The sequence below is a fragment of the Sinohyriopsis cumingii genome, chromosome 9, assembly GCF_028554795.1.
Source record: "Sinohyriopsis cumingii isolate HCF-2022 chromosome 9, ASM2855479v2, whole genome shotgun sequence".
Classification (NCBI taxonomy): Eukaryota; Metazoa; Mollusca; class Bivalvia; order Unionida; family Unionidae; genus Sinohyriopsis; species Sinohyriopsis cumingii.
The window spans coordinates 96,736,537-96,760,005 of NC_142969.1; the positions used below are offsets into that span (position 1 = coordinate 96,736,537).

At 33.6% G+C, this 23,469-nt stretch overlaps 1 protein-coding gene across 1 annotated transcript; it reads left to right on the forward strand.

The window, feature by feature from the left end:
• The first annotated feature begins 966 nt into the window (after positions 1-966).
• LOC149792291 (DEP domain-containing protein 7-like) lies at positions 967-22,229 on the forward strand. Its single transcript, XM_089970852.1, has 7 exons — positions 967-1,071; positions 4,730-4,929; positions 7,430-7,695; positions 9,748-9,959; positions 11,125-11,666; positions 15,148-15,349; positions 17,316-22,229. The coding sequence occupies exons 1-7, from the start codon at positions 981-983 to the stop codon at positions 17,513-17,515; spliced, it is 1,713 nt and encodes a 570-aa protein (XP_089826978.1). The 5' UTR covers positions 967-980; the 3' UTR covers positions 17,516-22,229.
• The last annotated feature ends 1,240 nt before the right edge of the window (positions 22,230-23,469 follow it).

Consider the following 23,469-nt stretch of genomic DNA (forward strand, 5'->3'; position numbering starts at 1 on the left):
CTCAGTTTCATTAGGACTTTTTATTACTAGGACTTCTATTTTTTAATTCTTGGATTATTTTTGGATTTGATTTGTAAAAAAACCGTAAGTTCTTTTTCTCATTTTTACCTTTTTTTTCTCGGGAAATAAATTATTTGTTAAATTTTACAAAGCTTGTTGTCATCACTCTTTTCTTGTTACCGTTTGGAAGAGAATAAACACGTAACAATATATATATATAGAGAGAGAGAGAGATGAAAAAGATACGTTTTGGGGAGTGAAAGTGTCCATTTGAGAGTACATGCACTTTTTTCCGTGACAACAGCAATAACAGTCACGATCATTTCAAAAAGTTATATTTCTCTTCAAAAGAATTAAATGCTCATGAAAATGTTTTCATGGATAAAGTGCATGTACACGTAGATGTAATTGTTACAATACAAAGTGTAACTATTCGTGAGACAGGAGGTGCAATCTTGATGAGGAATTACACGTTTTTCACGAATAACGGTCGTTACACGTTATTTCATGAAGTCTTCATAAAAATGTGCATTCTTTTATGAAAAGACAAGAATCGTTATGAACATTAGTTATTTTTTTTATGAAAGATAGCTCATCAAAACAAGTTTCTTTATAACAAATCTTAAATTGTTACAGGTTAGGCCATTGTACAGCCCTTTTAAACGAAAAGGCGATTACAGTATTAGCAAGACAACCTTGATGAAAAAAGATTGTTATATATATAAAATGTCTCATGTATGAAGTACAGAAAATAAATGTCACTTGCAAATGTAAATGAATATTTTCTGGGTCGTATTCGTCATCATTATCGAAATCAACGTCTAGTATAAACACATCCTCGCAACAGTCGCGTTCTACTAGCGGATTATGTAGAAAGGAGAATGAACCCAGTCGAAGGTATAGCAGGAGAATGGTTTCCAAATGTTTTGTACTGCCTGAATGCATTCTGGGAAAATGGTACCAAATTCAAAACAAAAAACATGGCGACGATAGCAGGGACAGACCTGTCGCTAGGAAGTCCCTTTCTTTTTAAACGCTCTGCTCCTCTCAGAGAATCAAAACATAATAACGGTATATTATACTTACATTAATGCATAAGCTTAAGAACTAATTATGCATTTATTCAGGAGATCTGAACCGTTAAAATGACTATTAATAAAGGGGGTAAGGTGTTTGTCTTGCTGCATGTAACGGTCACTCATCCATGTAATAAAAATATACAAAGAAAAATAAATTGTACTCATAAATGTTTGAATGTTAAGTAATTATAGTTCTTCTCCTAGGTATCGGTCCATACTTGGTGTTAAGTTTGTTAACTTGGGACATTTTATTCCATTCATTTCAAGTTTCTTTGGCCCTCTTAAACTTATTGAATTATGCTGAATTCAGATTATACATTGGGAATGTGTCCACAATTTTAAAACGGGGGTAGCCAATATTGATATAATTTTTGTTTTTTTTTAAAAAGGGATCGGGGTAAGATTGCAGAGTAGACTGCAAACAGGGTCAGCGCGTGGCAATATGGCGCCCAGTGCGAAACGGACATTTGCCCCCCACCCGATTTATATTTTTATATTAAAATTTGGGGACATAGAATATTTACTAATATTAAAAAAAAAATGATGCACGTTATGACCAGATAAAAAGATTTTCATATGAAGAAAACAAATGTTTTGTTCATTTAGCTCCCTGTGCAAGCGTACTGCTTACAAATTGCTTGCTCTTAGTTTAAACCATATTTATTTGATAAACTTTGTCAAATACAATTACAAACATATGATTTGGGGGGATTCAGTAGAAAGCATAAGCTTATTAGCACTGTCTCTCAAACTGTAACAAGAAAGAAAATATAATGTCAAGGATCTCAATGCCGGTATGAATACAGAAAATATGAGGGGCTGAGTGGTCTAAAGCGCTCTCCATTACGGATCACTGCAGTCTCACCTCTGTCAGTGTGGGTTTGAGTCTCGGATTCAGCCAACGTGGGTATGTGAGAAAGTTTGCCAGTAGCTTCTCGTGTGTCAGTGGTTCTTTCTGGGAGTTTTCCTGGGTTCTTCCTCCACCATTAATACTGGCCACCATGTATAGCCTATCGTGTGCTGAAAAATGGCGTTAAACCCTACAACAAACAACAGAAAATATGCAGACACTTACATGCAAGGCATAATATTGAAAACTAATTAATTGCGATTCACATGGTTGTGAGTTCAGTCAATTAAATAAATTTCTTAGTCATCATAATATAATGTTGGACAGATTTGTGTTGTTTTCTACAGTTAACAGGGTTTCCAAATAATGTTTCAATCGTACAAGCAAAATATATTGTATATAGGATTTGATCTCTAAGATTTGAATATTTGGAAAAAAGTGTTTTACATCAATTTCACCGCAGGAGCAATACGTATTATTATATACACGAGTTATATATGGCATAATTTAAATTACTACAGTTTGTTCTTACCCTAGCATGCATCATCTGAGACATTCTATCACCAGTGTAGTAGTAACATGGCGTGGTTTCTTTATCGCAATTCAAATAGGCTTTAAAATTATGTATTGAAGGGTTGTTTCTCATTTCAACAGGTAACAAGTTCCATATTTGACTCATAGAAGGTAATAATGAATTGTAGAAAAATAGTTTTCTCTTGCCCTAACTAATTATCTCCAGTGTTAAAAAAACCTACTATATAGTCACTAATGCAATATGTGGTGTTACAGCTGTACAAATGTATTTTTTTCTACCAGTAAAATAATTATTGCAGCACCGGTTACATAGATTTTCTCGTATATGTGCACTTTTAGTAAAATAAGAAAAAGGATAAATACAAAATATGATAGTGTTAAAGGTAAAAAAAAAATAAGTAACTATAACAAAAAAATATTTTCTCAGGGTGTAGAATGAAAAAGCATGAACATCTAATTTAACGGTAACTCATACAAATGGCTATTTTCATGATTCATATCTAGTCTACTGGTTGATATCAATGTAATAATTTTACAGTTGAATTATATTATTAGGTAGGAGTGACATTTTAGCTAATTATTTATTTTGTTTGTTTCATTTTGTAATTAAAATCTGGAATGTATTAGAATTTCTTTATTTTGCCCCTTTGCAAAGAAAAAAAACCCAGCTGATGAGTTGATCATTTTGGATAGACAGGTGTCTTCTTTCTTACTTACTGTTCAGGCGAATTAGTGGTAAGAAAGTAAGTGATCCAGTTCAAGAACATAAGTCAAATGGGCTCTCAGCAAGCAAAACCTGAACCTTGTTCTAAAGTCTATACATTGTTAGAAATGGAAGCAGTAAGCCCCATACTATTGGAAATTTTTTATTGTTTAATTCCTCAATTTCCTCACTGTTGTTCATTTTCTTTTGATATGTTGTAAATTTGTTTGAAAAGGTCTTAAATGACAATTAACTCAGTTTTCTCTTGGTTCACTGATTACAGCAGTGTATACCTCAGGGATGTTAATTAACACCTGTGGTAATTGTCTTCACAGTTGAATGGGCATGCCTGATTGACTTAACAGTTCTCAAAGCTGCCAGTAAGCTTGTTATTGAGTAAGTGTTCCAGACCTAGATTATAATCAAAGTCATCACCATACAAGAGCTCTTACTCTGTCTGCCAAGTTCAAAGGACTGATTGGTTTATTCTTATCAACAGTCAGGAGAGTATTTAAAGTCTGCCTTCATTTCTATGTCACCTGTAGTGCATATGACTTTGGTGATATATGTTTATAGATTCTACTCTGCAAACAGGATTTTCTTAGACCTCACTACTCCTGCTACAATGTTGGGACACAGAAATAACAGTATGCCATTTTTCTATCTTTCTTTCTGACAAAATTTTCTAATTTCTTTTTCCTTCTAAATTTCAAGCTAAATCCATGATCGATTGCCATCCTAATTTTCATTGTCATTTTTCATAAAGATGATGATTACATGTTTGTATTATACTGGTATGTCCCATGCTAGATATAGTGTTATGCAGTGTTAGTCTTTGGTAGGGGCTAATACTGGTATTCATCCACTTGTCCATCCATCCTATTATCTATATATTCATGCTGTTTAATGTTCATGTAGGTTTTCAGACCAGCAAGATATGCTTGTTTCATTTGGAAGTTAAGTTATTTATTACTGATTTTCAATAAGAAGTGTCCAGTGTTTTTTAAAATTAATATGCAAAGACCCCCCCCCCCCCAAGTTGTATAGCACTAAATATTTATGGATACCAGGTTGTTTGGTCTAGGTTACTTTGTGCCTGCTTTGTTTCAAAAACATATGCAGTCCATTCACTGGATGGGTATTCATATTGTAGTTTGTTTGTTAATACTTTATTTTATGGATTAGGGAAAGAATCTTATCGTTTCCGTGAAAGAATTATTTTTATTTATTGGGTCTTTTAGTTCATGGTTTGTAATTATACATGACAATACCTTTTCAAAATGAATATGCTATGAAAATTGTGAATCAACAGTTACACAAATTTCGGAATCAAGTAGACTAATTATGAATGATTTATAAGAAGAAAAAATGGAAGTCTTACAGGAAATAGTTGCATTTTTTTTATGCCTTTATCTGGCTCCCAAAATTGAAAGCAGGGCTATCAAGTTCTTTTGCCAGATGACAAAATTTTGAGTTTGTAATTTGTCAAATCTTACATATTGCTGACAGTTTTTTCATGGTAGACTGCAACAAGTAAGTAAGCTTTTACCTGTTTACTTGAAGGTCCATTTCGTGCTACACAAATCTGGAATGAAGTCATCCAGCACCTGAAGTCCAATGTGGAGATCAAACGAAGACGCCAAAAGATGCGATTGCACAAGAACTGCTTCACAGGGGCTGATGCAGTGGACGTTGTGCTTCATTATTTACTGAAGGACTCGGATATGTTATGTGCTGACCCATCCAGGGACAAGGCAATCAGGGTACCCATCATTTTCAATAAGATGAAAGAATAATCCATTTTATTTTTCAAACTACACCATTCCTCCAATAACTTGTGAATCTGCTTATAATGCTGGGTTAAGTGTAGATCCCATGAAAATACAAAAAAAAATTACATTTACCTTATTTTGTTGAATGTGAAGAAAATTACAATCAAACTTGGTAACTGAAACCTTGAATCCCAATATATCACTTGTTTCATCATCAGAAATAGTAGATAGTACATGGAAATTTGAATCAACATTTTTAAATTTGTAACTTTTAATAAGACAAGTGTTATATTTTGTTAAATTTTTGTTCCAAACAGTATTATTAGTTCACAATAAATAACAATATTCAACAAAAAAAATTATCAATACAAATGTCATTTACACCTACTGGAGGCAGCACTTTGATAAACAGATACCAATTAAATAAGTTTCTTCAGGTCTTTTAGTTCAGCTTAAGTGTAATCATTATTAGTGCAATGTGCCCTGATTCAACATGAAGTATATCAGTCTACCATAACTGTGAGAAACTAATTATGTGCCAACTGTGTTTTGATATCTGACCTGCAGAAGTATTTGTTGTATTTTTGCACTGACTTAAAAGAATATGTCCTTTGTATTATCAGATTAATTCCATTTTTGTATCCAAGGAAATAAAGGGGATTACATAAATGTTCAAATGCATGCAAATCCTACCAGCATAATAGCTAATTGCGCCGATCATGTGTCGGGTCAACTCATTTAAATTGATCGATCGAACACGTAAATATTTTTTTTGTAATATAATCAGACCAACTTAAACTTGCCTGCTTATTCGCAAATGTGATAAAAGATAGCAACGCAAACAAGCGAAATGAGTACTTGGTGGAAAAAAGGCTTTGGTTCAGAAATGCTGTTCATTGTAGAGAAGTGACTTCAGAGTTTGTAGTTAACTTAAAATTCCAGAATTGGCACTCAGAGATTTGCTCAAGGATGAGAAAAAGTTTAACTATTACTTGCATTGAAATCACTGCATCAGTACTAACGGAACAATTAAAAAAATATTCAGTTTTGATTTTGACAATTTTTCTTGGATTAAATGTTCTCAGTTTTTGAAAGAAAGAATCTTTTAACATAATATTCAGTCTTTTCACTTGCACATGACGGTTGCTGAAACCAGTTGTAATAATGTTAACAATCTTTTACAGCAGTGCTTTGATTGTGGGCTTGACCTTTTTCTAATTTTTATGCTTTACCGCTGAAATTTGCAGGATGTTTGCCATCATTGATCTGTTTGGGCAGATGTCAGTTTCAGTTGCATATCTTTAGTTTTAGTAAACAAAACTCAAGGCAACTTGGTACACATGTACCCTTTAGCCCAAGAAAGAACCTTATTGATGTTTGGATCAGTAGCTCCAATGTCAAGGTCACTGGTGCTAACAAAATATAGATTTTGCTAATGTATTTTATTTCCTGGTGTCAAATTAAGTTCTGGTGAACAGATTTCAGTGTAACATGGTTCATACGTTTCCTTCAGATTTTAGATAAAGCCATTCTTGAGCCAATATTTCTAAAAAAATTAGGTAATTGTTGCTAAAGATAGATTTTGCCTTTGGATTTCATCTTCCAGTGATAACTTAATTTTTTAAGAAACAGATGCTTTTAACTTTTAGTATCGATGACTTTGATCATAACTACGTGGTTTATCAGGTTACAGTAACCTTAATCTTCTATCCATCTCACCATTACAAGGAGTTTACAACTACACTTTTAAACATGTTAACTCAGACATTTATTATGCTGGAGTTTCTCAAAATATCATTGACGAGTTTCATTAGTTAGTAGTTTTAAAACATAAAAGCAAACAGACTTTTAGTGAATTCCTGCAAATTGTTATTTTGGCCAGCAGAGTGCCAGTTCCTTTGATGGATTGCTGTTTTGTGGTTAAGTAAGTGTTAGTGGGAAAAGTGAGACATCAAAGTAACTTCCTGATTGTTTCTCGTTGTCCTAATTTTGAATTAATAAGATGCTAGGACAGTTCATTCAGTGACGTACTTGTTAGACCTTTGAGTTAGCGGCCATGCTCGCATTGAGAAACTTTCTGTTAAAGTTGTAGTTGAGATTTTTTCAGTTGCGTATATTTCCTAAATTTCATGCTGAATTTTTTTCATACTTGGGATGAATCGCTTTGAAGCTGGGACAAAACCATTCTGAGATATGCTTATTCTTCCCATAGACCTTGCAGTTGAGGTTAGTCATTTAAAATATGTAGAGGCTTTATTTTTAATTTTGCTGATCTTTCCTTTGATCAATTTTGTTCATATTTAGGGAGACTCATTAAGACAATTTATTCCCTGACATGCTCACTCAACCTTTTGACCTTGAGGTTGGTGTCAGACATTTTACAGCAAAACCTATGGACTTGTCATAGATGTTGTTTTTTCTTTAAATTACAAAATTACAAATGTGGAGAAATAGCTTATTTCTGTTTATTTTTATCCTTTGAATTTTTCAGCTTTGCCAAACCTTGATGGATAAGAACGTGTTTGAGTCTGTTATTGCTAAAGTTGGTGACGGAAAGAAGGTGTTTGACGATAGTCACAGTAAGTTGTACAGATTCATTCAGACTCAACAGGATAACTCTGAGAATGTCACACCAAAGACCTCGGATGAGGAGAATGATACAAGCGGAGGATCGGAGGAAATTTCTGAGGATGAAGAATTGCAGGTCACAAATTCAGAGGAGGTTGATGTTACTAAACAACGCATTGAGGATATGAGGTAAAGCTATCAAAATTGTTGGAAACTTATTCCTGGTACCTGTCAATCCTAATGATTCATTACACAAGTTTTGATCAAAGGGAGATTATATTAATGTGAACAAGAACTGCTTTGTTTTATTTTTATACTTGCCAACCCCCAGAGAGGTATACGTATAATTATTACTAGTATAAGTGGCAAAAAAATGTAATCTGAGCATGAAATAAGTAATATATATTACATGCCATAATTACAGAAAACCACAGGAAAAATTTGCATTTAGTTTTGCTGCTTACCTGGATCTATAGTTAGTTAGAATTCTTGTCACAAATTGGCAAAATCAATGTGGATTAGTACAAGAATACAGTTACAAAACAAAATAATAAATTATTTTCCACAGCATTCACTTTAACCAGTTTAAATGTCTAATGTTTACTGAATGGTCATATAGTCCACCAATTCTAAATGTTGTATCACATCACTGTCGAATACCTCTGTCAAAATTTGTAAAGCGTTATTGAAGTGTCCTTTTCCTGATGCAACATGTTCTTCAGTTCACAGAATCCCTCTCCTCCAACATTTTTCAGTCATATAACATCCAGAAGTCACATAGATTCAGCCTGTTTTTCTTAATACTTGGCACCATGTTTTTTTTCTCTTCAATATTGACTGGTCTGCTTGTCAAAATATAATGAATCTGTGAAACATGGTTTCAGATTCAAGAAACCCATCTGTTTCCTTGGAAACATCATGTACAGTTACTGTAAATATCAAATAAGGAAAATATTCAACTTACTTGGCCATATGGTTGCACTTCAAAATTATAAGATCATTAGACAGATGTACGATGGATAAATGCACAGCAGCCGATAGTCACATGACACAAACCTCAAACTGTACTCATTATTCTGTGTCGCCCCATTAGACTGTCAAATATAATCTTTGATGTGAATTTGGAAACATGGATTTCTTTTTTTTACATGCATTAATGGGTACCTAATGGCTTGTTTTTTTACCTGGGTAAATATGAGTAGGCAAGTACCCTGGTACCCATTGACATCTTTAATATGAAGTTATACCGACATGATTTAGTACATCTTCAAACATCATTTGAATGCGCTGTTCATTGACATTGATTTTGCTTGGTGGAATGTCAGACTTGTAATTTTTTTAATCTATAACTCATTGGATTTAAGTTAAAGACATGTTTTAAGGTTTACTTAACACCCAGTGTTTTATCTACCCACTCGTCATGCGTCAAATATGCAGACTTTTCCAATTTGATGCACAATTGTAAAGGATTACTTGTCTGCTAGAACAAACAATTCAGTAATAAAATTGCACAGCTTTAGATTATTAATGAAAGATGATACATTGAAATCGATAATGATTGGGAAAAAAACAAGGTGTGGATAATGCTGTTCTAAACAGCCTGTATCTGAGAGTGTATTTAACAGGGTGCCTGTTCAGAAGGTGCAAGAATGCAATACATGTTAAATAATTAAGTAAGTTACTGTCCTACTCTACTGATGATTGTAGATGTAAATAATAAGATGCTTTAAAGTTTTACAAATGAGTATATACTGAAAATCAGTATATTTGTCATAAGCAGTCAATATTTTCGTAATAAGGGTTGGCAGTTGTGGTTTAAAATGAAAGCCAAATTCTTAAATGTTCTTCTCCTTTCCGTTTGTGTTGAACAGGATGTGTATGGTGATCATGATCTATCTACTGAAAGTCAATTGATGCCTAAACTTTATTTTGTGATAATTGTTTTATTCAGATACCACAGGTATCTTACTACTTTGACTTTTTATATGACTTTGTGGGTTTTTTAGATGCTATTGTTTTTATAAATAAATATTATAAACAAAATGTTTAAATCAATGGCCATAAGAGGTGATGAGGAAATAAATGAAAATATCCGAGATTTATATTTCAGTCAATTAATTACTTATTCGTCTTTTGGGGGGATTTATGTGCATATGTCAGAATTTGTCTTCTGTATTTACCCGTTGAACAATAAAACATGCTAATGATAAGACTGCTTAATTTTCCATTTTTTGTTTTCAGAATTGACCCTTCTGTAGAACCAGACCTAATTGGAGAGGGAATTATTTGTAACCCTGTTGCCAGCAGGAAATCTTTGTTCCTACAGGAGATAACACAGCTACACAAGTCAATAAAGCGGAAAAACAGCAACATTTCAGAAAGGAATTTCTCCTCCAAGCGACAAAAACTTTCAGATTCCTGGCAAGAGGGGAACAAGGATTTATCTTTTGAAGGTGTGTTTGTAGTGGTCTTAGGATTAGGAATAAAGATTGCATACAAGTTAGTCATATGTGTCATCATACGACACTAAATTCTACGGGTTTACTGTCACGGGTTATACAATTTTGTCTAGATTGCAAGGCACTTCTGGGTTGATAATGTCTGTCCATCTATTTAGATTTCATGTGAAGTAGGTCACTGTGACTAATTTTTCACATTCTCTGGCATTATTTGATGTGAAGTCACGTAACTTGATATATAATTGTATCACGAGTATTATTACAACCATCAGTGGGGCCCCAAGTAGCTGAGCGGTCTAAAGCACTCACCATTACGGATCATTGCCATCTCATCTCTGTCAGAGTGGGTTCGAGTCTCGGGGTTTGGCCAATGTGGGTATGTGAGAAAGCTTGCCAGTAACTTCTTGTGGATTGGTGGTTCTCTCTCGGGTTTTCCAGGGTTCTTCCTCCATCATTTATACTGGCCGCCATGTATAGCCTCTCTTGTGCTGAAATATGGCGTTAAACACTACAACAACAACCATCAGTAAAAGAAATTGGTTGCTGTGTCCTTATTTAATGGTTCATTGATTTTAGCTTTGCATTGCGCTCATTTTATGTAGATTAAGGTTTGTGTTTAGGTCATTTTTCTGATTTTGTTGCTCATAAGTCACATAAGTTGGTATGAAGAAGTTTTATTCCATTGTTCAAAGGAAGAACAAAATCTTCAAAGTTTGACATCCTTTGAATAAAAACGAATCTGGGGGTTGAAATCCAGCCACACAAATATGGCAGTTTTCTTGTATTGATAATGCTTATCTGAAGTCTTAAAATTTCATTTCTTACACTTGTACAGAAGTAAACGAGAATGCTGATATATTTATCCAGCACTCTTGCTCTTGTCTCTGAACTTTTATATAAATAAATCAGTAATAATTGACAATATTGTGCAGCACTTAGGAATGAACAAGCCAATAAATGCACATCATAATTAGTGTGAAATAGTCATTGTAATATCATCTTGAGTTAGTCTTAGATTGAGTGTTTTTTTTGTTCCATCACGATGTGCATGTCATTGTTTGGAATGTATATAAATATATTTGGAGATAGTGTGAATTCCATATTTTTGGGTAATTGTTTTGTTTTAATTCATTGAGATGACTCTTACCAAATCTTTCAGAGATCGAAGACATTTGGAGAGAAGTGGCCTTGCGACAACTCTTGACAATTGTGGATCTTCCATTTCTGGACAGCATTCTAAATGAGGATAAACAAAAGAGACATTCCCGTCAGTTTTCATCTAATGTTATTTCAAATGATTTTGCTAAACACTGTTCATTGCCCTGCATTGGTGCTAAAGATATCTCAGACCCCTATATGAGGACTGCAGTGGACTGTATGGGACATTTTTCCAGATCTTCCGGATTACAGGAGGAGGTTCAAGATTTTTCAAGGTACTCAGATTGTAGATCAAAGCTTGAAGCTTTTTCTGTGATATGTGAATATTACAGCCAGCAGTCAGAACCATTGTTACAAGAACGCTATTTGGACTTGATGATTGCAATATTAAATCTGGTGCTACAGGAGAAGAATGAAGCTGCTGTGAAGGCTTTACAGCTGTCAGTTGTGCTATTGTCCCATAACACTAAAGTGGAACTTCATTGTCTTCTAAAATATATGGCCACAGCAGCTGAGGATAATGAACTACAGCTGGATACTGAGGTAAGGAGGAGAGTGTGAAGGACATAAAATGTATGCATCATTCAGTATTGTTTTTATGTGGGTTTTAATAGCACTTTTAACACATTATTGCTTTCTCTTGTTAAGGAAATGGAGATAAGTGCCTTTTCCAAGGACACATTGAGGCAGCTGACCCTTGGAATATGAGTCGGACACTGGGCCACCATGGCCCCTTGCATAACTCAGAAACTCCTAACAGCTGTATAATTAGTATCTTTAAGATAATCTGATCTGTAATTGACATAATCCATATGATTCATTAATATGCAAGAAACTTTCATACATTGATATCCTGTGTGTGAGAAATGTTCATACATTGATATCCTGTTTGTGATCATACATTGGTAACCTGTGTGTGAGAAACGTTCATACATTGATATCCTGTGTGTGAGAAACGTTCATACATTGATATCCTGTGTGTGAGAAACGTTCATACATTGATATCCTGTGTGTAATCATACATTGATATCCTGTGTGCGATCATACATTGATATCCTGTGTATGAGAAACGTTCATATATTGATATCCTATTTGTGATCATACATTGATATCTCGTGTATGCAAATCTTTTGTCCATTTTAACCTGTGAAATCGTTTTTTTAAAATATTTTTATTGGATTCATGACTGCTTCAAAAATTGTATGAAGAGTGATTCATCTGAAACATCACAGCAAGTGCTCATGAATATTTTAATATCCATAGGGCAGTCTGCTTGGTATCCGTAGGGCATTCTGCTTAAAAACTACAGTATCCATGGGGCAGTCTGCTTGAAAACTTTAATATCCATAGGGCAGTCTGTTTGAAAACTTGTTTGGTCATTAAATTTTGGGGTTCTCAAGCCATTTTAATTGGAGAAATAATTGCAAAAGGTGAAAATTTGAATTAATGCAATTAATGAGTAACTCAAATTTTTCATATTTCTAGATCTTTCTGCTATGACTTTTAACATGTGTCAGTTGCTTTAACCTCAGGACAGCAGTTGAATTTCATGATATGGAGTCCTCTAAACCATATCTCTACTGCCTGGCCTTATACTGTCGTTTTCTTCCAGTAATAGAGCTAAAAGATCAAACTTATTTGGCCCCTCTAATTTCAGATTGGGTCTCTTTTAAGTGAAGTGCCCATTGGGCTTGTTGAGGAAAAATAAATAAATTTGCTTGAGAAAAGTACCGAACACACTGATGAAATTCCGAAATGTTATTTTCGGGATGTTGAAAGACTTGTAAATTATTAATATTTATTACCATATATGTCTCTTATCCTTATAAAGATCGTCTACTTATACTTCTATCGAAAAGTGTACACTTTGCATACAAAATGAAGCATGTGAGCTGGGAACAGATTGCCTGGGTTACTTTAACTAGTTCTCACATAGCTTTAACCTAGATTTGATTCTAGAATACCATTCTGGATACATATGTGCAGTACAGAAACCAGCCAGAAGCAGTCTAGTGGGTATCAGAACTGTTCTACCAATGGTTGCAACTGGTGCAATAATGCATGGGATTATGGCTATTGTGCGTACGTTGTTGTAGTCTGTAGAGTTTAGGCCAAATGCAGAAATGTGTTTTTGGGGTATAGTAAGTAATACAGAAATCAAATGTGGTCATATTGGCTTTTGAGTCTTTGATTAAAAATTGAACATCCATTGGTAAAGTTGAGAGAAAAAGGAAAAATAATTATTTAAAATGATTTCGGCAATTTTTTAAAAGTATTTTGATTTTTTTATTGTCTTGTTTAATTGTTATTGCATTGTTCAAGGTGTTTCAAGTTAAAGTTTAATGGATAGTAATTCAGCTGTCCCTTGCTCATGCTTACACTAATGTAATTAAACACTGGTTAAACATATTCAGCATCACCTATGAACATCAAAAGTGTAAACAGCAACTTATAAATCAAGACACACTTCAGATGCTAATGAGCATAAACACTCTTTATGACAAGAATGTTGTTAGAGCGGTTAAACAATGGATGATCTCGGGGCCTGGAGGAAAACATTGCTTTACCTGACATTGTATGTGCTCTAAATAAACATACAAATCAGTTTAATATGATTCTGCTTTTATCTTTTCATATTTTATGTGTAGCAATTGCAACATTGTGTGATAAATAATGTTAAAATGGGGCAAATTTGGGCATATGAAAATTGAAGTTACAGCTTCTGGGATTTTGTTTTTTTCAAGCCTTGCTGGTTTATGTTAATAATGCCTTAGCTGTATCTGTATTATGGAGAGTAATTTTACTGCTGGCTAATTTTACATTTGTTTCCATGTCTACATTTTACTACATCCATGCAGTCAGCTGCACTTGATTGCTTACATCATATATTAGACTGGTTGCTTGTAGGCTGTGAACTAAGCTTGTAACATATGGCTGTTTAATATGGCAACCAGCAGTCTCGTGCTAAGTTTATGTGGTATGTATTTGTAATTATCAAGTGCAGATGTCATTTTCTCAATGCTGCAGTATGATTGATTCTTGAGGTCAGCAGAAGATTAATATTTCAATAATTTTCACTTGCTAATATTAATTTCCACCAAACAAATCCTCCAAAGTTAAATAAAGTTTTACTCATCCAAATATTTACCTGACAAACAGAAACAGTACAACGTTTTAAAGGACTCGGAATATTAAAAATGCATTTTTGTTTTGCACATGCCAGTCATTTGAATACAGCTTGACTTCTCCTAACCCAATCCATTTTAGACTAGGTTAGTGCCAGTTTTATTTCCTGTGAATAGAGAAAAAAGATGTATAGTGATGGCTATATTTTAATGCAAAATAGATCAGACCAACACTTTTCCTTTCATAACCATATATTGTAAGTGGCATGAACATAAACACCTATATTTACCTGTTAAGTGAGTGATGATCACCTACTTTGTAGTCAGTTATTTCTTTCTAACAAATGTAGTATATGTTTATTCAGTTCAAATGTCTTTCACCTTTTTTAGTGAACACCATAAGTTTATATTTTTTTGGTCTCATTCCACTGTACACTAATTTTGAAGTCTTGCCTATCATACAACACAATACTCAAGTACAATCTGTACTTTCATGTTATCTCAGGTGGGTTACTTTAATAGTTGTATAAGGCAGTTGGTTTATATACACGCATATTTATATATGTTACAGGGGACTCAGTGTGATGGTCACTCAAAGTTATCTTTATTTCCAGAGCTAGCATTTGCATGATAGGGTTTGGCCATTATAATTGAATTTCTTTCAAGTCAATGACCACATTTCATGGAATCCTGACTTAACCATTAAAATTTTTTTTGCAGAGTTTGATTATTGTATGCAGTTGGGTGAACTAGATTCACTAGAATTCATATTAATCATGAGAAAGGAGAACATTTCATCTTTGAGACCTCATCCTCTGCAGACATTAGAGCCTTTTGTTTATGTAGTTGTATATGCATGATTTTTTTATATAAAGATTATTCAATATTTTTTGCCACAGGAAGACAATGAGACAGTTTTGCTCCTGACCTTCACAGACAAGATCCTGAAGCACAAAATAATTGCTCATAGCTTGGCTTCTGTACTAATTGCCTTCCTAATGCATCATGTGGACGAGGTATTCACTGTTCCCCATCAGCTAAGAGAGGCAGTCAATATACATATTCAGCAAGACAAGGAAGGAGATATTTCTCTGGTTCAGGGTTGGTATTTTTCTCCTAACACAATATTGTTTGTTTTAGTGGTCATTATTTCTCGATGTTGTTGTTAAATCATGAACGGGCTTCATTGAGGGTCAGCTTATTTGCTTTGCACCTCTTGGACTCAGTCTTGATTTCCACTATTGTCACAGAAATATTACATTTTGATCCATGATAACTCTTTTCTCATGGCATCCTGATTTATCATGCTTACAGCACCTCTTTATAATAGGAACTGTGCTTACATGGCCTTTGTAAATGGTTAGAAATCAAAAGAAATCAGATATATTTTTTTAAAATTGAAAATAAATTTGTCTTGCAATCCGTAGAATGGATGTGACATGATTGTTATTCATTTCAGGAGCATTGTTGGCATTAACTTTAGTTTAAGTTTTCTTGCGTGGTCAAAGGTCCCAAACCCTGGAAGTGATAGCTAGCAAACATGAACTGTTGAGTCAGTAAGCACTTTCCTTTTGACATTCATGCATCCCAACTCTCCCTTTGGTCAAGGACTGGCATCTTAAAATATTGGTTAAGTTTTCAGCTCCATGGTCACAAGTGCCAAGCTCAAAGATTAATAACTATCATAATGGACTGTAGAGTCATTAAGCATTTTCTTACACAAACACCCCAACTATCTCTCAGTCCATCATGCTGTTTCAGTGCAGGCGTTGGCAGAGATTAAAAAACATTGGTATTTCTGTTATGGTGGTAAGAAATGTATACTAATAACTTGATATGTAATAATTGCACCAACACTAGTTACCAGATGTGTGCACCTTGGGTATTTTTTACACTGTGAATCTCTTTCAATTTGTAGGTGTGAAATTTTGGAGTTTTCATGAAGAAAAGACACATTAAGCACCGTGACACACCTGTTTAAGCAAACTGGCTGTATTTTGGTGCTGCAGTTAAGACAACAAATAAATTTATTATTGTCTTTAAGGATTACTGTCATTGCACAAAGCTCAGTGCTCTAATCATTCTGAATTATCTCACCAGCAGCGTGGTTAAATATTTTTCAATCCTACTAGGCAGACTTATTTCTTATTCACATTACCCCAATCATAAAACCTAATAACAGTGGTTCTTAACCTTTTGGGATGGTGACACAGGTTCCAGATTAATAGTGTTGGCCTCACTACACATCAAATGTTAAAAAACCATTTGGGTAGGAAATTTCAAATTATTTTGGTTCATCTTGGCAACCTGTTAAAAATAACATGGTGACCCAATGTTTGGATGAAGATATGCAGTCAAATACAACGGCTGTTTTCCATCTTTCTTGACCATGAGCATCCTGTAGTCATTAATTCATCATTGTTAAAATTCTACCAGGCATGCATCAGATTACTGATAGAAACTGAAGCCATCACAAATAAATTGCCATCACTCTGTTTATCTCCATTCCTTGGTCTAGAGAGTTACATCAAGGATGTGAAACCAATTGCTGTCCTTTACTCACCCTAATCAAACATCATACCAAACTTAATCATCATCACTCTGTCAATATAGATGAATTAGGCCAAACTTTAAAAAAAAATGTGTCTGGTCAGCCGCCCATCCCTGTTTCCCATTGCCAACCCAAGCACTTTTCCCTCATGATACAAAAAATAAAATAATCACAGAAAAATTCAACCTGCCCTAATTTTAAAACCAGTCAAATAGGAAACATTATATTGACCTTATATCTGGAAAAGTGGGGATATAACAACCTACTCAAAACCAACCAAACTGTTTTGACCAAAAATTTGACAGATTATTTTGGCATAAAGATTTATAAACTTTGTTAAGTAAACTTTGAAATAGTTTTAAATTTAATGGTACAATGTCATATCACCTTGACCATTTACTCCCACCAAATTTATTGATGAGGTTAGTGTTTCCGTTTGTCAGTTGCAATTTACTCTATGCCTCTGGTGTTTTTGTTTTCAAACTCCTTAGACTTACTGAAGATATTTAATTTCAGAAACAACATTCTGCAGTCAGATCTCGCAAACAGAGTATCAGCGTCAGAGCCAGGAGTGTACTCAGAAAGGTCTTGTCTTGATGATGAATTACATACTGGATGCCACAAATATCAGTCTGAAAGAGAAGAAACAAAGGCTGCGACATTTTCAGAAATACCATCCCCACCTCTACTCTAAACACTTCTCAGGAATGGTATGACAGGATGGTGTCAAATCGAATACAACCGATAGTGCAATATGAGGATTTATATATAAATTGTTTGCATGCAAGAAAAGCAAAATCACTGGGAAAATGGTTGCTTTACTATTTATAAAGAAAACTCTAATCTGAAGGAAGGATTTCAGACCAATGTATTAGGATAAAATTACACATCATGAGTCACCATTACCAGTGTCTTGATTCCTTGATATTGTTAGGGTATGCTAATTATTTGCATTGGTAAAGAAACTTGTCTAAAGTGAATAACCCTGCTAAACCTCATAAATTTATTTCCCTTGGTCTTGCAAATTGTCTATCAATGTATTCATAAAGTGTCTTTCAATTTATTCATAAATACAAAATATTCTACAATCCGTTGATTTTTTTGAAGCATATTTGAGAAGTCTATTCCTGTATAGGACCTTCGTTATTGCTATAAATTGATTCATTTTTAAAAAGAGGTTTTATAGAAAGAATAGAAACTAAATCATTGATCCAAGTACAGGTTTTCTACTGAATTTATTGCTATTTTGAAATATTTCATTGTGTTCAATGAAAACCATTATACGTGGATTTGAATACCATATCTGCTTAATTTTCCTATTGATTCAGATGTGATAGTAGAATAATGTTGCGTTTGTTGGTGCTATTAACTAGACAGTAGAAGGAAAGGCAAGAAACTAGCTGGAGTTTCTCTGGGTTGGTTTTTATTACCATGAAATACATGATCTCATGCATTTTGTTACATGTTTAATTACTTGTTATGTCAGTTGCAATAGTATTATATCCATTTTTTGTATTGCTTAATTAGTTTTATGTATTTTCTCAAATATCAACGTCCAATTTGTAAAATGTTTATATCAAACTTAAATGATAATTCTCTCAAAATGACTATTTTCATGAGTCTGTTTAACACTTAACATCTTAAACCTGTATTTTTCTTTTAAAAATCTGTCTCAAACTCAATAATGATCTCATTTACATTGTGAATGCTAGAAGAAAGCATTTTTGCAACATTCTTTAAAGACAAATCTTACATTTTTTTTATTATGTGTTTAAATTTTTTCAGCCAAAATGTTTAGTAGCTACATTAAGTATTTTCATAGAAATATCTGCTTATTTTAAAAATCCTATACAGACATTGATAAATTTATTTTATAATTTAAATTCTGTTTTCGCTGCTAAGTTATCAGTAACAATGTCTGTTCTAATTCCCTGGGAATAGACTCAGCATTTTCATGTGACAGTTGTTAGAAAAAAGAGAAAAGATTTTTGTAACTTGGCAGTTAAGGTGATAATTTGAAAATTTATTTCTATAATAGGGTACAGAAATATTTTCTTACTAAACTCAGAAATTTTGATAAATTGTGATGTATTTTAAGTATGAAAAAAAGTTACATTGGTATGAGTTTGGTGTTGCAATAAAGCGTAAAATTAAATGAACAAATTTGAGTCAGCTTTCATTTTACTAAGCAGACATTAAATCCAATACTCTACAAAGTAATTTTTCTGGATATCATTCATAATTTTATGCATCTTTTCTGTTTGCTTTCTCAGCAAGTTTTTTTTTATTCAAAGTTGGTTTTTCACGTCTCGCACCTTTCCAGCAAGTGTGCAGAAATAATCAAATTATTTAACATTGTTTATTGTGAAGAGTGTAATCTTCCTTCTTGATATTATATAATCCATGTGTTTAACAGTTCCACAAAACATGTAAATAGAGGATGTGTACTTTTCCTATCAGCATTGATGAGAAGCATTTAAATATAAAGAAGACCTGATTACATTACAAATAATATGTAGAGAAATTGGCTTCCTGCATCTTGTAGTTGAATATTGGTATTGGTGGCCATCAAAGTTTTGTTTATAACTAAAGCATATATTTTAGTTTAAAACTTTTACATTGATGCTTAACACTTATAAGAGGCCAGTTTCTACAACTCTTATGAAAAATGCTGCATGCTCAGTCACTACATGTACAGTTCTGTGTAAAATAAATTATTATATACTTAAATAACCTTGATCTCACTCTCTGTCCATCTTTCTTTTCCTTTTCTGTTCTAGCTTTCATTTTTTCCTGAAGAAAAAATTGTATATAGCAGTATACATATTGTACATTGAATGCTGATATCTTTATTAAATACCTTACAAGATATATTGAATTATGATTTTATTGAAAAACAGACTTTTTGACAAATAATAGCAAAAATTCCTCTTGAATTGAATGGAAAATGTTTTAAAAAAAGTAAATATAAGTTAATCTTCAAGTATCAACAGCAAAGAGGATTTAGATCTATTTATAGATGTGTGTGAACAATTTTTATTATTGTTGATCATGTTTAACACAGACTACTAGCCAGCACAACAAAGTTTTTTAAAATCTTTTTTTCTGTATGCAATGCAGCACTGTTTCTAGCTGCATTTGCATGAATTACCTCATCATTTGATCTTACTGGCTGCATTAATAGTTCTTTTAGAAATTTGGGTTAGCAAATCCTTTATGAACACTGCACCATTTCCCACAAAGTTAGTTGTTTCAAATATTGTCATACTTATTAAATTTTAAATTTGTCAAAGAACTTAGTGTTGTCATGATTAAATCTGTACTAGTTATGAAACTTGGTGAAGTAATGCATTAAAAAAAACAAGAAGTCACTCACAATATTATTCTTTCCGATAATGATTAAATTTAATAATTTTCATTTAATTTTAGCTGCTGCTGTATTTATGAACTAAAACACCAGAACTAACTTGTCTATGGCACTGTTTTCTGTGGAAATTTAATCCTTGATGAAGTATGAATACTTCAGAAAGGTAATAATAAAAGCAACACACCGTAAAATACATCGCTTATAAAATCTACAGTTTATGTTTGTAAGGGAGGAAGACAACTCTTATACTGGTAAAATTTTGAATCATGGTAACAATACGTGACTAATTAAAAATATGACTTATTAAAAGTAGGTTAATATGAACTATTAGGTTCGAGAACATTTGTAAACTTTTAATGTTAGAATTTTAAAACTCAAAGTAAGGACTGGAATATTTGTTTTTAAAAAAAAAACAATATTAATCCCGTAGCAAGTCGTTGCAGTATGACCTGAGTTTCATATGGAATTTAATTGAAAGCTCAAATATCTTGAAGATGTGAAACTAAATGCTTTGTAGCAAAAACAGTATACATGTTCAATCTGCTCATGTCATGTAACTTAAATACTTAGTCCTGACATTATTATTCACACATCAGATGACATGCATTTGGATTGGTTAGCATGTCACCAGAATTGGTTGATGGTTGACATGCACAATGAGGATGTTATTTGTCACAAGAATGAACATTTGCATACCATTTTTGTGCGGTATTGGGAATACATCTGAGTCTTTCATCAGATGGAAGGTATGATCCTCAGCCTGAATGGTATAAACCCTTGCATTCTCTGTTACCTTAAAGTTGTTTTTTTTTCTTCTTTATAGTCGATTTCATTGTTAAATTTACTGCTTTGGCCTTGTATTAAAAGTTATTAAAAGAAAAGAAGAAAAAATGAAAACAAAAGCAAAAATTGTTGAGTTTTAAACACATCTGTTGTCGAAAATGAAGGTAAGATTATGTACCCTGGTATCCTCTCCGTCATCACTGGAATTCGCTGCAGCATTTTTAACACATTATACATGTTCATCCTTTTAAAATCAGGAAACTCATGTACATGTAATGCAGTTTTGGGATCCTTGCATCAAAGGTCATAGTGATCTATTTGAAAGCTGAGTGACTTGATTGATTGGCAAGAAGTTTTGCACTCTTCAGCAAAAGGACACGTCTTGTTGGCCTGTGTGGTCATTAGCCTGTAGACAATTTTGATTTGACTTGGTGATTGTCTTCATGCTTTTTACATTACCATGTTTGAGAATACCTCATACTAAACATTTGATTAGTAGCAGAGATAGTGAGGTTTAAAAATTAGAAATACCATATACGCTTACTTGTAAGTCCAACTGCAATGTGTATAGACCCAGATCTGCCATCACATAATGTACCAGCAGATCTAAGTCTATGCAGCTTGTTAGGATTAGTCAGTATAACAAATAACATAGACCCTGATCTTCAGGCATATTATGTGAGACAGATCAGGGTCTGTGTTGTTTTAAGTGGCCCTTAACCTATACGCACATATATTCAGCACTTATTCTTCTCATTCTGGTATGTCACGTCTTGTGTTATAAATTGTGCCATATCTTCATGATTAATTTTGTTTACACGTTTTTTGAGTCTGCACTAATTGTTGCACTGAATCAGTTACTGCACAAATGTGATAACTGATTTATTTGGGATTCAGTAGAGGTTTCTTGTTACTTATAAAAGAGAAAAATCTGTTTTCATTAAAGTGTTATTTTCTTTCTTAGTTCAGAAATACCGCACAGTGAAGAATACATAACAATCATGAGATAACTGGTTCTGTGGAAACCCCTACATGTATTTGATAGCTACTGTATCATTTTGTGTTATAATTTGTATATTATGTATATATTATATCTCACATATTTATTATCAGTGGTGACATTAACAGTGAGCCAGTTATTTTCCCCATTTTATATATATTTTTATATACATGTACATATTTATATTTAATGCACCATATTTTATAGAATTTTTTTTAAATATTTGTCGAAAGATAGTGTATGATGCATCAGAGATGTTGGTAATAAAGATAGAAGTTATTTCATTTTGTTTATATTTATTTTTGCCCATATTAGTGTTTTTGAAATATCTTTGAATGCCCAGTATCAAATGTTGAAGTTGAGCCTTAGGTTGCTGAGTGGTCTAAAGCTCCCACCTTTACCAATCACTGCAATTTCACCTGTCTACATGGGTTTGAGCCTCTGGCTCAGTGTGGGTGTGTGAGAAATTTTGTAATTAACTTCCTGTGGGTCGGTGGTTCTTACTGGGTTTTTTCCTGCACCAGACAGAATGGCCACCATGCAAAGCCTATCTTGCACTGAAAAATGTGTTAAATCCCAAAACAACACAAAAATAGCGTGTTGAAGCAGCATGTATATTGTTACACTATTTTGTCTGTTCTTTCTTCCTTACATCACCATATTAAGTTCTGCATTTGCATCACTTTCTTGTGCAGTGTTGGTTACAGGTTTATAATCTTTGTGAATACCTGTTGGTAAGTACAGCGACTTTTAAGTGATTTTTTTTTGTAGTTTCTTGTGCACAATTTGCAGGATTATACAGTTTTATGCATAGATACTGTGTCACTAGGTACCCACCAGATATAGATCAGTCTAACCCACAATTCATGCTCAAGTAACTTTGCTTAAATCAAGGAAAAAAGAAGCAAATTGGATGCCTGTTCTATAAATGTGTTTCTGACTTTTCATGTCCATATTAATTTGGTCCTGTCTGTCCACTCATCCAAATAACAGTTCATCGATTCTGGGGAAGGTGTATGGACTAAGTGGATAGCATGCCAGGATGGCTACCATGGTGTGTCCTTGAGCAAGACACTTTACTGCCGATACAATTAAGTATGTTCACAGTTATACTGATTTCAATCATACTGTATTAATTGGCATGTTCTATACACTTGGCCAAATATGTGGAAGGAAAGCTCCACAAGCAAACAGAGCATCAAACCCAACATTGGAGAGTTGTTGTTTTAGGGTTTAACGCCATTTTTCAGCACAAGATAGGCTATACATGGCAGCCAGTATTAATGGTGGAGGAAGAACCCAGGGAAGAACCACCGACCCACAAGAAGCTACTGGGAAGATTTCTCACGTACCCACGTTGGCCGAGCCTGAGACTCGAACCCATGCAGACAGAGGTGAGATGGCAGTGATCCTGGAACAGTGAGATCTTTAGACCACTCGGCCACTCGGGGCCCCACACTGGAGAGTGACATCCCTCATAAGGTAAAGAAAAACACCGAGATGAACTGGTTGTGTATAGG

Bases quoted from the DNA above. Each gene is read 5' to 3' on its own strand.
- LOC149792291 (XM_089970852.1), top strand. From the start codon at position 981: ATGGCGACGATAGCAGGGACAGACCTGTCGCTAGGAAGTCCCTTTCTT. The intron at 7,696-9,747 runs GTAAAGCTATCA...TTTTGTTTTCAG, and splicing joins CAACGCATTGAGGATATGAG to AATTGACCCTTCTGTAGAAC. The intron at 11,667-15,147 runs GTAAGGAGGAGA...TTTTTGCCACAG, and splicing joins AACTACAGCTGGATACTGAG to GAAGACAATGAGACAGTTTT.